The sequence below is a fragment of the Poromitra crassiceps genome (genome assembly GCF_964638095.1).
Source record: "Poromitra crassiceps genome assembly, chromosome: 9".
In the NCBI taxonomy this organism is placed as follows: domain Eukaryota; kingdom Metazoa; phylum Chordata; class Actinopteri; order Beryciformes; family Melamphaidae; genus Poromitra; species Poromitra crassiceps.
In genome coordinates this window covers 25,778,490-25,795,323 of record NC_139630.1, presented here as the reverse complement: position 1 = coordinate 25,795,323, position 16,834 = coordinate 25,778,490, and the positions used below count along the sequence as shown (strand labels likewise).

At 46.6% G+C, this 16,834-nt stretch overlaps 1 protein-coding gene across 1 annotated transcript in view; it reads left to right on the top strand.

Moving 5' to 3' along the window:
- Window positions 1–16,834, top strand: part of LOC310782225 (MAM domain-containing glycosylphosphatidylinositol anchor protein 2) — a gene marked incomplete at both ends in the record, with an annotated part of 178,161 nt that overhangs the window by 138,450 nt on the left and 22,877 nt on the right. Inside the window, 3 exons of the mRNA XM_083642908.1 lie at window positions 7,789–7,809; window positions 12,614–12,769; window positions 16,142–16,303. Of these exons, the coding sequence (XP_083499034.1) occupies window positions 7,789–7,809; window positions 12,614–12,769; window positions 16,142–16,303 (339 nt within the window). The remainder of the gene's footprint in view (window positions 1–7,788; window positions 7,810–12,613; window positions 12,770–16,141; window positions 16,304–16,834) is intronic.

Sequence of the window (16,834 nt, the reverse complement as noted above, 5' to 3'; positions counted from 1 at the left end):
TTGTGGTGATATTTTGCGCTCACTCTATCTTAAATCGAATCGAGCGGAATCAAAGTGAAGTGAATTGATCTGAATCCAATCAAAGTGAATTGAATTAAGACAGAGAGAGAGAGAGAGAGAGAGAGAGGCACAGAGCGACACAGAGGAGAGCGCGAGAAAAGGACTAAAGTGCAGAAGAAGAAAAAGAGTCCATGCTGGAGTGTGAATGGCCTGCCTGCCCCAGTGAGAGACTGGACTAATTAGCACTCTAGGGCTGCTCTGTGTTCCCACTCACACAGCATAGCATCTCTGTAGCTGGCCCATGCCCATGTGAGCTGAATCCACTCTGCTGAGGATGTGTCCCATAAGACACTCTGACTTTCCTTTCACTCTCCCTGGTGGGAGCAGAGGGGTGTTACATCTCATGCTGTACATGTAGCAATCTATATACCGTACTTCAGGGATGGGCAACTTTGATGATAGAGAGGGCCACAAAAAAATGTCCTCGCTAGTCGCTACCAGAGGACCAGATTGTGACCGTGCACTTCCACCAGTAGCCTACTGTAACACCATCACTCCCAATTATAGCTACTACTTTGATGAAAAGGACTGGTAATCAAAGTTTATTATACCAACATTTATATTTTTCATATTCAAATTTAGTCATTCTTCCATTCCGATGACACCAGAAACATGCCAGAAACGGCGGACTTCTATGGGGACAACTACTTTATATATAGATTGTAGCATAGTGATTATCCTGAACAAGTTGACACGTAGATTGAAATTAATGTTAATATGATGGTAAAGTAAATACACCTTGGTTGTGCGATACTGTAATTATGTTAGCAATGGCAAATTAATCAGCAATCTGTCATGGCAACCAAAACAGACACCGCAAATGGTTTTATGGTTATGAGATAAATGTCGACAGGTGTCTTAAGAAAAGTTTCGGACGACACTGAGGCAGTTATGCTCAAACGACGACAAGACATCTACAGTACATAAGCTGTCTCAAATACGCGCACACACACACACACACACACACACACACACACACACACACACACACACACACACACACATATACTTGAGCCAGCTACGGTAGCTCATCAAGTTGACATTATAGTAAATTAACGGACATAATGTTACCTGCCACGAAGACCTCTCTATCGTCGTTTTGCTGCCAATACGTATATAGAGACTATTTTTACGACTTCTACAAGCTACTACTACGTTTATCCTGTTCGACGACCAAAACACCCTAAATCTTTGCTGGTTTGTTAGCTCTCCAGTTGTGAGTAAGTTATATCGTGGCTCTGCGGTTGTGACGTCACTGGATAACAGATGAACCCGCTCAAAATCCGATCGGAGTATACGAGTTGAGTTTACTCACGGTGATTGCCCCAACAGGCCGAGCGATCGTTCTGATGATGCACATAAAGCCGACGCTAGCAGCTTCTCTGTGAGTTGGCGAGAAAACACAAAAGCGCTTATGATGTCCCCAGCTGGAGGATGAACGATGGCGGTGTCACCGGAGCTCCCAAAGACACTCTCTTAAATTTCGCTGCAGTGACAAACCCCCGGCATCTGTTTGGCGTTCCAAACAACACTTCTCACTCCCCCTGCGTTCCCTCCAAGATGGAGGATTTACCGTCGAAGCCTCCTGTCAACCCACACACACTTTCAAACACTGCTGCTGTTTCTTCATTTGGTCACATTCTTTTTCATGCAGTTGATAGAGTGAAATATAAGAGATGCCTACCCCGATGCGAAACGCCATGAATCTAACTCTAGCTCTCACTCCTTCGCTATAGCATTTATACGGCACGGCGCACCCAAGTGGAAATCCATCGAGGATTCACTTGCGTACACCGCGTCATATACACGGATGCAAGAAACAGGCGTATAAAGGCATATACGAAATGAGTGTGCGTGTGCGCAAGTGTGTCGAGGTGTGTTTGTTTGTGTGTACGTCGACCCTGTGTGTGTGTGTGTGTGAGTGTGTGTGTGTTAGTGCGGGAGCCGTGCGAGGCGTCACCACAGGAGGGAGGGGGGAGCCGGAATCTGAGTGAAGGAGCGCGAGCGTGTGATCTGGCCTCGTGTTATTCCTGTCAGGGGAGATCGCGAAGAAGAAGATTGGCAAATTACATTTAGCCATTCCGTGATTATGCCGACTGACGGTTTGAGCTGTGAAGCCGTCACGGGGCCTCTCTCGGAACGCCGTGGCACCCGTCCAGACCCCCCCCCCCCCCGCCCCCTCTAAACATGATGGATAGGAATCTTGGAGAGCGTGGTGGATTGCGTGCGGTCGGTTTACAAACGGCGCTCGGCGAGGAGGACACTGGGCCCGCAGACGTCACATGATGGTCTGCTGCTTTGTTATACGGCGGCGGTGGAGCAGCGGGCAGGGAACGCTGCCAACGATGAAGTCAGTGTTTTTGTGTGTCCTCCTGAACGGCCTCTACGGACCGCTGTCCTCTGGCTGGCAATGAGCTCACTTTGTGTTCCAATCAGAACCGAGGCAATTTGGTAAAGGGAGGCGCTCGTGCACGGCTGCAGTTTGTTTTGTCTTCTTCTTCTTCTTCTTCTTCTTCTTCTTCTTCTTCTTCTTCTTCTTCTTCTTCTTCTTCTTCTTCTTCTTCTTCTTCTTCTTCTTCTGTGGTGTTTTACGGCATTTGGCATCCTTTATGTTGCATTACCGCCTCCTTCTGGATTGATCCATCCACAGATGCCCTACATTCTGTAAAAAAAAAAAAAACTCTTGTTTTGTCTTGGCAGTTGGATAAGTAACGTTACCTGCTAGGAATCAGACACGCAGTGCCGAAACGCATTGAAAACGGGATTTTTGAGGAGGGCGCGTCGAGAGCTTCACTCATTGGCACTGTTTATCGTCGGAAGGATCAAAATCACATTTCATCATGCGTTATTCATTCAGACATTGTTCAATCTGGGAACCCAGAGTCAGTCTGACGACTAATAAGAGTCTGGGACAGACGGCTCATATTTCCGGGTTTCCGGTCTATAGTGGATGTCCCCGCCAAGACTTCCGCTTGCGTGCGCCGCGATCATTGTTTACAGGCTTGATGCGAGAATGGAGTTGGAGTTGACCGGTCAATACGTTTTGTAGGTGTTTTACATTTCGGCTAATCTCTATAAACAGATATCTGCATATGAGACGTCGTCGGACTGTGAGCGTCGGCGGCGGAAGTCTTGGTGCGGACGTCCGCTCTACACACGGGAAACACAGAAATATCGGCCGTTCATCTGTCCCAGAGTCTTATTACCAGTTGGCGTTATTATTATTACTTGATAGATTTCCTGCCAGAGGGGAAGGCAGAGTGCCAATGTTTGAACACTATTGTGCATTTTGAAGAGTGTATTCCAGCTCCTTTCTCGTTGTAAAATGATGAGGCTGTTAAATTCATGAGAAGACTTCAAAAATCAGTTTGAAATCGTTCAGAGGGCATTTGTGTTACGGTCAGGGTCGCTAGTTCAAGATTCAAGATAGCTTTATTGTCTGTCACACAGTGACAGAAATTCTCCTTTTGACAGGCTCCATAAAGTGCAGCTCAAGAATATATTTCCACATTAAAAACACACATACATTAATACATACAATAAAAACAGACATCAGACAAAGCAGTGTTTAAAAAATGTAGTGCCTATTTAAAAAGTCCAGTCATTTAAAAAATAATAATAAAACAAGTGTTATGCTTTAAGAAGCTAAAATGTCGTGGTTTAAAAACAAACAAACAAAAACAATGTGCCAACTTTAAAATGCGGTGGCTGCAGATGGGATGAATCTGGGATGATTATTGTTATTGATAGTTTTATCAATAACAATAATCAGGCTCATGTCTAGGGGTAACTAGCACCAGTGACTCCGCAACATGTAATAAGAACAAGGCTGTTATCAACTGAGGGACGCTCGCTCACCTGTCGCCCACTGGTTTTGGGTGCGTGATGATACTCCTCATGCGGTTAGGGTTTACATTCAGTACACAGGACAAAACAAAAACTCTACAAACACACAAGCTACCATAGGCTATCCACCACCTCACGCTGTTGCCGCTCAGGCCGCCATCACAAGGCGTCCCCTAGCTAAGAGCTGACGTCACTCCTTTGATAAACAGCCACAAATGAACATAAATACCTATCGTATTATGAGCCGAGAGGGGCCGACTGTAACACTAGCGTTTGCATCCGTTTTGTGTCTTCCTTGTTCATTTTCATATCCGATGCAATCGTCTAAATTGGAAGTAAAATGATCTGTTCGCGTATGTGCGTGTATTTGAGACAGAGAGAACGATAGGCAGAGATAGATCAAGAGGGAGAGAGAGACAGAGAAACAGAGGGAAAGACAAAGGGAGAGAGACACAGAGAAAGGGAGAGAGAGAGACACAGAAACGGAGGGAAAGACAAAGGGAGAGAGACAGAGAGAAAGAGAGAAAGAGAGAGAGAGAGAGAGAGAGAGAGAACGAGTAGTAGTGAAGTGGCCTCTGGGTGCTCTGAGCTCGGCTTGATTTCATCAGTGAGACATCACCTGAGCAGACACATTCATCTGGGCTGAGAGGCACAATGAGTCAGCCTGGGGAGGCCGCAGGTAAAATAACTGACAACCAAACATATTTTTATAACCAAGGTGTTGAAAGAAGAAGGAAGGAGGGATATGAGGGGAGAACAGGAAGCAGGGGGAAGGCGGGGGGGGGGGGGGGGGGGCAGGAAGAGAAGAAGAGAGTTGGAGGGGGGTCTGAAAGAATAGACTATGTCAGAAAACTCTGCATCCGTATTACAGGCCCCAGGCTATACTGTACGTTGTCATTTGAAACATGTCTCTGCACGCGGCCTGGTTGATTCGCTCCCTCCCTGTGGACTCCATCATTGCGGTAGGTAGGTAGGTAGGTAGATAGGGAGGTAGGTAGGTAGGTAGGTAGGTAGGTAGGTAGATAGGGAGGTAGGTAGGTAGGTAGGTAGGTAGGTAGGTAGGTAGGTAGATAGGTAGGTAGGTAGGTAGGTAGGTAGGTAGGTAGATAGGTAGGTAGGTAGGTAGGTAGGTAGATAGGTAGGTAGGTAGGTAGGTAGATAGGTAGGTAGGTAGGTAGGTAGGTAGGTAGATAGGTAGGGAGGTAGGTAGGTAGGTAGGTAGGTAGGTAGATAGGTAGGTAGGTAGGTAGGTAGGTAGGTAGGTAGATAGGTAGGTAGGTAGGTAGGTAGGTAGATAGGTAGGTAGATAGGTAGATAGGTAGGTAGATAGGTAGGGAGGTAGGTAGGTAGGTAGGTAGGTAGATAGGTAGGTAGGTAGGTAGGTAGGTAGGTAGATAGGTAGGTAGGTAGGTAGGTAGGTAGATAGGTAGGTAGGTAGGTAGGTAGGTAGGTAGGTAGATAGGTAAGTAGGTAGGTAGGTAGGTAGATAGGTAGGTAGGTAGGTAGATAGGTAGGTAGGTAGGTAGGTAGGTAGGTAGATAGGTAGGTAGGTAGGTAGGTAGGTAGTGCTGCGCTGTGGACTCCTGTGTTTGGATTCAGTATTCAGTATTGGATACAGACATTTTCACAATCGATACCATAAAAAGCGAGTCGTACACTTGATGTGGTGAGGTGTGTGTGTGTGTGTGTGTGTGTGTGTGTGTGTGCAGCCTTCTCTCTCTCCACACTCAAGACCCCCTCATGGCAACGCTTCCGCTGCAGCGCTGCAGCTCGCTCAATGTTTTATGTGACTCAGATGGAAATGCAATGTCTCTCTCTCTCTCTCTCTCTCTCTCTCTCTCTCTCTGTGTGTTTATCCCTCTCGCTCTGTTTTCTACCCAATAAAAGACTGAAACGTGTATTTCCTTGAACGCAACTCCAAAGAACACCAAATCGCTGTTATACGTTGTCTCTGCTCTTAGAAACGATGTCGAGTGATTCCCAACCAGCCCTTCACTCCTTCCGATCCTACAGGCTTCAATACATGTTTTCCTTTGTGGTGAATGATTTGTTATTACTTGATTTAATTGGGTGGATTAAAATCAATTCCCTGCACGAACGGCGAGGTTTCATAAATCACGGCAGCGCGACGCAGTTTTGCGGTAAAGCCGATGTGTGTCGCCTCTATTCAGCCCCCCCGACAGGAATCGATCATGCAAAAATGGCCATGAATCTTCTTGACAGGTTAAATGCTATTTACTGTGCAGAAAAAGTGAAGTGCAGACTAACTGGCTCCCCGTGCAACACTGTTTCATACCCTTGACCTTTCTGTGTTTGCCGCGGCGGGCGCTCTCTTAAATTATCAATGAGGAAAGCATCGAACCGAAAGTCAGGTGGACAGAATGCAAAACGAGCCCTCGCGTCCATTCCGCTGGACCAAACTCACCCGGGGGCTTCGTCTAAAAAGTTTTGCCTCTTCTTATAATTGGGATTTCCATAATGAGCAACAGTAAAGTCAACACAGAGAGAAAGCAGCACGGATGTCACAGCCAGGTGATGTTACAGAGGTGATGTTACAGTGGTGATGTTACAGCGAGGTGATGTCACAGCGAGGTGATGTCACAGAGGTGATGTCACAGCGAGGTGATGTCACAGCGAGGTGATGTCACAGAGGTGATGTCACAGCGAGGTGATGTCACACCGAGGGGATGTCACAGCGAGGTGATGTCACAGCCAGGTGATGTCACAGCGAGGTGCTTCAGAGACAGAGCTGTGATTAGAACTCATTTGGATGATTTATGGAGGGCTCTAAATGGGGGTGTAAAATGGGCTTAGTGCTCCAACTGGGAGTCACCTTGGACAAGAGCATCAGCAACGCCAGTGAAATGGCAATAACGATAAGCAGTTGCGCTATAAGCTTATTAATGTGGTCAGCCTGCTCTTTCTAATCCCTCTCTCTCTCTCTCTCTCTCTCTCTCTCTCTCTCTCTCTCTTTTACATTAGATAACGGAGGCAGAGAATGACCGCATCATGTAACCTTGTTTCACCCACATCTTTTTTTCCCACCATCTTCTCTGTGACGTAGGTGTCACCTACTTAGCGCGTTACCTACTTAGCGCGTTACCTACTTCACGCGTTACCTACTTAACGTGTTACCTACTTAGAGCGTGACCTACTTAGCGCGTTACCTACTTAGCGCGTTACCTACTTAGCGCGTCACCTACTTAGCGCGTTACCTACTTTAGCGTGTTACCTACTTAACGTGTTACCTACTTAACGTGTTACCTACTTAACGTGTTACCTACTTAACGCGTTAAGTAGGTAACGCGTTACCTATTCATTTGCATCTTCAGAAAGCGATAGAGCAATATGGAGCGCACACTCCAATATGCGTCCACGGTGTTTTAATATCACTAGACAACGGCGTATCCCCCCCCCCGCCCCTGCCCCCCATGGGCCTCTTTCATTTTGTCTTATGATATTAAAACTCGGTGGGAACAAAGTTTTTTTTTTTACATTATGCTATATTTTATTAGCGGTGCACCTAAACAATAAATGAAAGCTGAACAAAAGGTGACAAAGGGAATTCAAAGAGGTTTACAATAACAATAGCGTTATTGTTTTTTGGGGGGGGTATATGATAGTGGGTATGTGCTTGTGTGGTACACACAGTATCCTCTAGAACTCAGTTTCTTCACAGCACACACACACACACACAAAACACGTTGTGTGAGTCAGCCAAACGCTGATAATATGCGTGAGCATATTTGATTGCTTGTGTACAGCCGTATGCGCACCCCCGTGCACACGTTTCCTTTAACGAGCGTTTGTTTCAGTTAATGACACGATTATGATCATAATTCTGTACTAATGACTGTCCCCCTGCCTTTTTCTCTTTTCCAGCTCCCATCAACCCTCATCTGAGTAAGTAATAACATGCATCCTACTGGGCCTGTCTCCTCCTCACGCACGGTGTCAGTGTGACGACACCACCGACACAAAGTGACTGCACGGTGTCAGTGTGACACCACCGACACAAAGTGACTGCATGGTGTCAGTGTGTCAGTGTGACACCACCGACACAAAGTGACTGCACGGTGTCAGTGTGTGACACCACCGACACAAAGTGACTGCACGGTGTCAGTGTGTCAGTGTGTGACACCACCGACACAAAGTGACTGCACGGTGTCAGTGTGTGACACCACCGACACAAAGTGACTGCACGGTGTCAGTGTGTGACACCACCGACACAAAGTGACTGCACGGTGTCAGTGTGTGACACCACCGACACAAAGTGACTGCACGGTGTCAGTGTGTCAGTGTGACACCACCGACACAAAGTGACTGCACGGTGTCAGTGTGTGACACCAACGACACAAAGTGACTGCACGGTGTCAGTGTGTGACACCACCGACACAAAGTGACTGCACGGTGTCAGTGTGACACCACCGACACAAAGTGACTGCACGGTGTCAGTGTGACACCAACGACACGAAGTGACTGCACGGTGTCAGTGTGTCAGTGTGACACCACCGACACAAAGTGACTGCACGGTGTCAGTGTGTCAGTGTGACACCACCGACACAAAGTGACTGCACGGTGTCAGTGTGTGACACCACCGACACAAAGTGACTGCACGGTGTCAGTGTGTCAGTGTGACACCACCGACACAAAGTGACTGCACGGTGTCAGTGTGTGACACCAACGACACAAAGTGACTGCACGGTGTCAGTGTGTGACACCACCGACACAAAGTGACTGCACGGTGTCAGTGTGTGACACCACCGACACAAAGTGACTGCACGGTGTCAAGGTGACACCACCGACACAAAGTGACTGCACGGTGTCAGTGTGACACTACCGACACAAAGTGACTGCACGGTGTCAGTGTGTCAGTGTGACACCACTGACACAAAGTGACTGCACGGTGTCAGTGTGTGACACCACCAACACAAAGTGACTGCACGGTGTCAGTGTGTGACACCACCGACACAAAGTGACTGCACGGTGTCAGTGTGATGACACCACCGACACAAAGTGACTGCATGGTGTCAGTGTGACACCACCGACACAAAGTGACTGCACAGTATCAGTGTGACACCACCGACACAAAGTGACTGCACGGTGTCAGTGTGATGACACCACCGACACAAAGTGACTGCATGGTGTCAGTGTGACACCACCGACACAAAGTGACTGCACAGTATCAGTGTGACACCACCGACACAAAGTGACTGCACGGTATCAGTGTGACACCACCGACACAAAGTGACTGCACGGTATCAGTGTGACACCACCGACACAAAGTGACTGCACGGTATCAGTGTGACACCACCGACACAAAGTGACTGCACGGTATCAGTGTGACACCACCGACACAAAGTGACTGCACGGTGTCAGTGTGATGACACCACCGACACAAAGTGACTGCACGGTGTCAGTGTGACGACACCACCGACACAAAGTGACTGCACGGTGTCAGTGTGACGACACCACCGACACAAAGTGACTGCACGGTGTCAGTGTGACGACACCACCGACACAAAGTGACTGCACGGTGTCAGTGTGACGACACCACCGACACAAAGTGACTGCACGGTGTCAGTGTGTGACACCACCGACACAAAGTGGCTGCACGCTGTCAGTGTGTGACACCACCGACACAAAGTGACTGCACGGTGTCAGTGTGACACCACCGACACAAAGTGACTGCACGGTGTCAGTGTGACACCACCGACACAAAGTGACTGCACGGTGTCAGTGTGACACCACCGACACAAAGTGACTGCACGGTGTCAGTGTGTGACACCACTGACACAAAGTGACTGCACGGTGTCAGTGTGTGACACCACCGACACAAAGTGACTGCACGGTGTCAGTGTGTCAGTGTGACACCACCGACACAAAGTGACTGCACGGTGTCAGTGTGTCAGTGTGACGACACCACCGACACAAAGTGACTGCACGGTGTCAGTGTGTCAGTGTGTGACACCACCGACACAAAGTGACTGCACGGTGTCAGTGTGCGACACCACCGACACAAAGTGACTGCACGGTGTCAGTGTGTCAGTGTGACACCACCGACACAAAGTGACTGCACGGTGTCAGTGTGTGACACCACCGACACAAAGTGACTGCACGGTGTCAGTGTGACGACACCACCGACACAAAGTGACTGCACGGTGTCAGTGTGTGACACCACCGACACAAAGTGGCTGCATGTCCCGTAGAGAGCTGACTCTTTCAACATGTCACCCTGCACTCCGACACCCCGCTAACTAAGTACTCTTTAAATGAAGTGGGATTGCCGAGACGTCCCACGAGGAACTCTAAGTAAACCCAGCTCATCCAGTTTAGCATGTCGCGTGTGACACCTCTACAGGACATCCAGTACAACTTGTGGGTTTTATTGGATTAGAGCGAGGTTGCCTGAGATCGGGCGTTCCGCGCACGTGTGCGTTTGTGTCTGTGTGTGCATGTGCGTGTGTGTCTGTGTGTGTTTGCACGGCCAGTGTTTTGTCTCATTACGTGTGTGTGCATAATGCTATACGTGCTTGTGTAAGTACTTTAATGTTTGCTCCCAGGCGTGTCGTTACGCTGGAAGCCAGGATGCACCCTCTTCACTGTAACAACTTTTAAGAACTCGCATTGTTCACGCCAAGAGAGTGCACCCTCATTACTGTTTGTGTGTGTTTGTATTGTGTGTGTGTGCGTGCGTGTGTGTGCGTGTGCGTGTGTGTGTGTGTGTGTGTGTGTGTGTGTGTGTGTGTGTGTTTTTTTTTGGTGGGTGTTCATGTAAACATTGCCAACATAATAACAAACATCCTAATCACCAACATCATTATCCAAACCCCCGAAGGACACACACTAGCTTACCTGCACGCCTCTTCCCTCCTTCCTCCTCCGCTGCTGCCCTCCCAAATCCTCCTATCGCTCCCGGGCGCAGAAGGCGAAAACATTTAGCTTAGCTCACAGCGGATTGGAGGGGGGAAGGGGGGGTGCGTTCGTGTCGAGCGCCAGGGGCCAGAACTCCATTTGAATCTGCATGCCTGTGAGGAGAGGAGTCAAGAGCGCCCTGCAACCCAACCCCTTCCGTCTCTCTCTCACTCTCTCTGCCCTCCTCATCCTCTCTCTCTGTCCGTCAGTGCGCCCACACCGCACCTCTCTCTATACTCCCTCCATTACCTGAGCAAAAAGCTGCCCATTCTCCTCCTCTCAAGGTCACCATTCCATACGTTTTAATAAATCAATGAATATTTATCGGAACGCAAAACACGCCCGCATCCCGAATCTAAATGTTCCTTTCCACTCTCTCTGTGAGGATAGTGTACGACATCAGTATGTCCTCTGGTTAGCTGTTTTCCGCTGTTTGTTTCCGAGGTTGTTAAATAGGGGTTTTGACACTGATGATCCCGCCTGGTATATAGATGCTCATTGAGGCGTACCTCTGCGTTTAGAGTGTGTGGGCTAGTTTGCCCCTAGAGGCCCACTTTGGAGTGGTGAGTGTTCATCATTGTTAGTCCTTGTTAGACTCTCGCTCCGCGACACGTGACCCCACCCGTGACCTCATGCAAGGGTAATGGATTTTTCAACATGTTTCAAGAGTTTTGTGCTGAATATTATGTGCTGTGTGTGTGTGTGTGTGTGTGTGTGTGTGTGTGTGTGTGTGTGTGTGTGTGTGTGTGCGTGTGCGTGGGCGCGCGTGCGTGCGTGCGTGCGTGCGTGCGTGCGTGCGTGCGTGCGTGCGTGTGTGTGCGTGTGCGCGCGTGCGCGTGCGTGTTAGAGTCCGACCGATATATCGCTCCACCGGTATTATCGGCCGATAGCCGATATATCCGATATGTTGGCCGATATTTTTTTATTTTGTATTTTTTAAGTTATAGACAGCATGTTGTGTATATTTGATCTTTTTTCTTAACTCAAGTTATATTTGATATTTGTTCTATTTGTGTTTTTCTATTTCTAGTTATTTATAATTATTACATTCCCCGTGAAGTTTACCGTTTCATTGGATTGATTTAATTTTGGACAATAAAGTTGAGTGATAAGCTGTCAAATATCCTGCCTAGTGCCTACATTACATATCTCAAGTCACGTCAAGTCATATCTTTGTCAAGTGTTTGATATTTGAGGGATCATTGCCACAACACAAAAAAAGTAATGGGTATATATAATATGAGAATATCGTCCGATATATCGATATTGGATTTTTTTTACTCCCTAATATCGGTGTCGGCAACGGCCTCAAAAATCCAGTATGGGTCGGGCTCTACAGTATGTCTGCGTACTTGAGTGCATGCGTGGCTACACTATAACAGTCACATCGATTGTGGCTGTTATTGCATGCTATCCCAAACAAACTGCCACGGGGTATTTGCAGGATACAGCATATTCTCTGCAGAGAGTTCCTCTCTGAACTGAACCAAATTGCATCTCATTACCAGAGAAAACCAAACACGCTCACTGATGTCTCCACTGCAGGCAAGGAGAGGTCATATCTTAATTTGGGAGTTTAGTACACTCCAGATTGTATGGTGTAATTAGGACTTTGCTGCTCCAACATATGCCCCTGACACCCATACACGCTCAAGGAAATCTCATAAATACACAGCAGACCTCTCACTGGGCCACATAGGTTCTTGTCAGTATAACTCGTCACTGGTTTGCTATGATGCTGTCATCGCTTCGTACTCGTTTGTAACAGTCTGTCTCTGCCCACGCTCGCCAGGAGAGTTCCACTGCAGCTTCGAAGAGGAGCCCATCTGCATGTTCACCCAGGACAAGAACGACGATTTTGATTGGACGAGGCACAGCGCCGCCACCCGCGACACCAAGTATACGCCCAACACCGGGCCCAGTGGAGACCGCAGCGGCTCCAAGCAGGGTAAGCCGTCCTGAAAGATCAATTGTTCCATTGATTTCAGTGGAGGGGTGGTTGTTTGATTGATTTAGTGGTCGAGCGGTTGGTTGGTTGGTTGGTTGGTTGGTTGGTTGGTTGGTTGGTTGGTTGGTTGGTCGATTGATTGGTTGATCGGTTGCTTGATTGGTACCTGAGGGGGCATCCTTCCCTCCTGCATAATAACAGTAATTAACCCCTTCTTGGCTATGATGGTTTTTAACAGGCTGTTGGAGGCACAAACATGAATTAACAACCATATTACCCATAATACCATAATCACGTTAAAGAATACCCTCTTCCTATTATATATATATACAGTATATATATATATATATATATATATATATATATATATATATATATACAGTATATATATAATATAATATTATATTATATTATATTATATTATATTATATTATATAGCTTTTATTATACATAATAACAATTAAAAACAGGAAAAAACAATAAAGATTGCCAATAACTGTTCACCAACAAAGTAGCATATCAACTGTTTCAGTATCTGATGAAATAGAGCTAGGGACTCAGCATAGCTGACTGAGCAATCACACTGCACAATAGCAGAAAAGGACAGTTGGTATAAGTCAGTGGTTCCCATAGTTCCCAAATGACTGTCTTTCAGAGGCTGTACCGGGCTCATTGAGCTAGAGTGAAGTTTAAAGTTAGGACAAATTTTGTCGAGGGAAAAACTGACCATTTTCAAAGGAGCCTCTTGACCTCTCACCTCAAAGTATCTGAATGAGAATGGCTTCTATGGGTGCCCACAAGTCTCCCCTTTTACAGACATCCCCCACTTTATGCTAATCCCATGCAATCATTTTAAATGTCAGGCAAAATTACTGCAACAGTGTTATGATAACTTGCTATGATTTGTTCAGAGTTTTCTGACAATGATTTGAATAAGGAGCAACAAGTGAATTATTTGAAAGTGGAAAGCACTTACTGTGGGCTACTGAAAGTTAGCTTTAGCCTGGGCATTTTAAATGGCTGTGTTTAGGACTATTCCAGTCTTGCTGTTGATTTTCTGGAACGCTTTTCAGATCAATTACAGTACTTGACGAGTAGGCTAAAAAATGCAAGTCAATCAAGTTGAGTCTAAATGCAATTGGAATAAAAGGACCCTCTTGTTAAAAAGTATAAGTGGCGTCGCCGTTAACACGATTCGAATTGAAATGTGTTTCTGTTGATCACTATGAAACAGGTCTGAATTATTTAGGTTGAAACGTTTTAGAATACAAATGGTTGATGGTTCCAGTGGCGTCTAAGAGTACAAATGTGGTAGTATTGTACAAATGCATAATCAGTGTTACAATGATGAGGGGGGCCTTGGAAATGTTCTCCCCTGTAAGGAAAGGGCTTCATAAGGCTGGATGAATGTTCTGATGCAAGTTATCTGTGGTGGAATGAAGTAATGAATTACTTTTATTCTGGATGCAAGACAAACATCCAAGGCATAACATGAAAAGTGTCAACACTTATTTCCATCATGGTCCCTGGTCTTATAAAACATGACACACGTCAACATAGTAATATCAGGGGAAACAATACAGAACAGTCAAAGGATAAAAAGAACAGAAGATTAAAAAAAAACATATCGTAGCACCGGGGGACTCATGTTTTACACTAGTTTGCTCAAAAATAATTCCTTCAGAAGGTTTTTAAAACCTACGTGTGGTATTAGAATATGAGTGGTATTTTGTATCTATGGAGTATGGCAACAGCATCGGCTGAACCAGTAAATAATGCATTGGCTTTAAACACTCTAATGGTTTCAAAATGTCCAGCATTTCATTACCAGCCCCCCCCCCCCATTCCTCTTGGCTTATAATTACCTGCTATCAGATGAGACTGAGGGAGAGATTATGTTTGATTTGGGGCTGGAGGGACGTGGAGGTGCTGCTCGCTGTAGCTAGCTTCCCTCGCTCGGCCTGCGGCGGGGCGCAGAGATTGCTTCCAGATGATGTGGCTCGGGCACAATCAGGAGGACTGTTATCCTTCGTGCTGTCACTGCTGCTGTCCACATGTCTCAGGCCAAGCACAAACATAACCCGCCTGTCATCCTTTTCCATCTGCCCCGGGTTATTATTGTTATTAGTCAAACGCCGTGAATTGTCCTTCATAGAGAGCCTTATCTTACAAAGCTTTCATTTCCCACATGCTTTTGAAGATTGGCTGAACTGAACGTTAGTTGGCTACGATGCGTCATGCTCTTATCTGCCTTTTTCCACTCTTTTCATCATCTGTTTGTGCGTCATCATGGTGGCCCATGTCATGGCCCCATGTCAGCAGGCAGATTCTGAAGATTGCTTAAGCTGCGTTCACACCGACCTATTCAAGTTTTTCGCTGGCATCGAGTTTACATACAAAGTCAATGCAAACGAGCGATTGAGCGTATATTCGCCCGGGAGAAAAATCGCTGGGCGTCCGAGCGACAGAGACAGAGCGATAGGGAGAAAATACGCTCGTCGCTCGAGATGGAATATCCCAACTCGAGCGAAATTACGCTGGCATCAGTCGCTCGCTGTTCAACGCTGATTGGCTGCCGTGTTGAGAGCGAGTCAAGGATCACACTGGCTTGGAACAAACCGCCGGTTTATTAGTGTGGCAACAAACCGCATTGACAGGCTGACAGCTGACATGAAGTGAAGTCTGTACTACCGGTATGCAGCTCGCGTTCGGAGCACGCTGATAGGCTTAGCTTGTAAACAATGACGGTGGCTCGTAGTGGACAAACAGCATGACATTGCGTAACGTTATATCCCCCACATGTCCGTCAATTCGTGTGCCTGTTGATGAGCGATTTAAACAGAGCGACAGAGCGATTCCAAAGGGTTGAATCAAGCGACAGAGCGAAAAATAAATATCTCGGTGTGAACACAGCTTTAGCAAAAGCTTGCATGGTTTTCAACAGGGGGACGCGCACCGTTTCTGCAGTCTCCCATTGAAATTGGCGTGTCTTCTTGTGCCCAAATCCAAGAGCGGAGATGCACAAAATAGCATGTCTGGATGTGGATAACTGTGTCACTTGACTTGTTGCTCTGATGAAGGAGCTTGCACCTAAACAGCAGTTAGCAGTACTGTACGTCAGTTGAACACTTCAACCTCCAGAATCCAGAAGCACCGTCTTTGCTAAATAGCAGTAAATGGTAATAGTTTTATTAAATCTTTTTTTTTTATGTGCATTGTCCTGTGTGTGTGTGTGTGTGTGTGTGTGTGTGTGTGTGTGTGTGTGTGTGTGTGCACGTGTGTGTGTGTGTGTGCGTGTGTGTGTGTGTGTGTGTGTGTGTGCGTGTGTCTGTGTGTGTGTCTGTGTGTGTCTGCGTGTGCGTGTGCTTCAAGGCTTCTACATGTACATCGAGACATCCAGGCCACGGAAGGAAGGGGAACAGGCGCGGCTGGTGAGTCCGTTCTTCAACGTGGCGCCTAAGAACCCGTACGGTATCACCAACCCGCCCGCCTACTGCTTCGGCTTCTTCTACCATATGTACGGAAAACACATAGGTAAGTCCTTCAATACTCCCACACTGGAAAATCAGTTTCAGGGCTGCCATTTCCAAGTCGTTTGTTTTTGCTCCGTTGCCTCTTTTGCAGACACAACGGCCGTGTTCGGAATGGTTCACTCGTTCACTCACTCACTATTCCCATGTAGTGTTTATCATATAGTGAACTATAGTGTTTATCATATAGTGAACTATAGTGTTGATCATATAGTGAACTATATGTAGTGTTGATCATATAGTGAACTATATGTAGTGTTGATCATATAGTGAACTATATGTACTGTTGATCATATAGTGAACTATATGTAGTGTTGATCATATAGTGAACTATATGTAGTGTTGATCATATAGTGAACTATATGTAGTGTATGAGGAACGATCAAATGAGTTTCGGACGCTACCTCACTCTTCTTCTCCTTTGGTAAACATGACCGCATTGCATTGTGGTATATGGGAGAAAATGTAGGATACATTCTCTGTTCACTAGAAACTGCACTGCATTGTGGGTATGTTATAGTGGATTATATAGTGA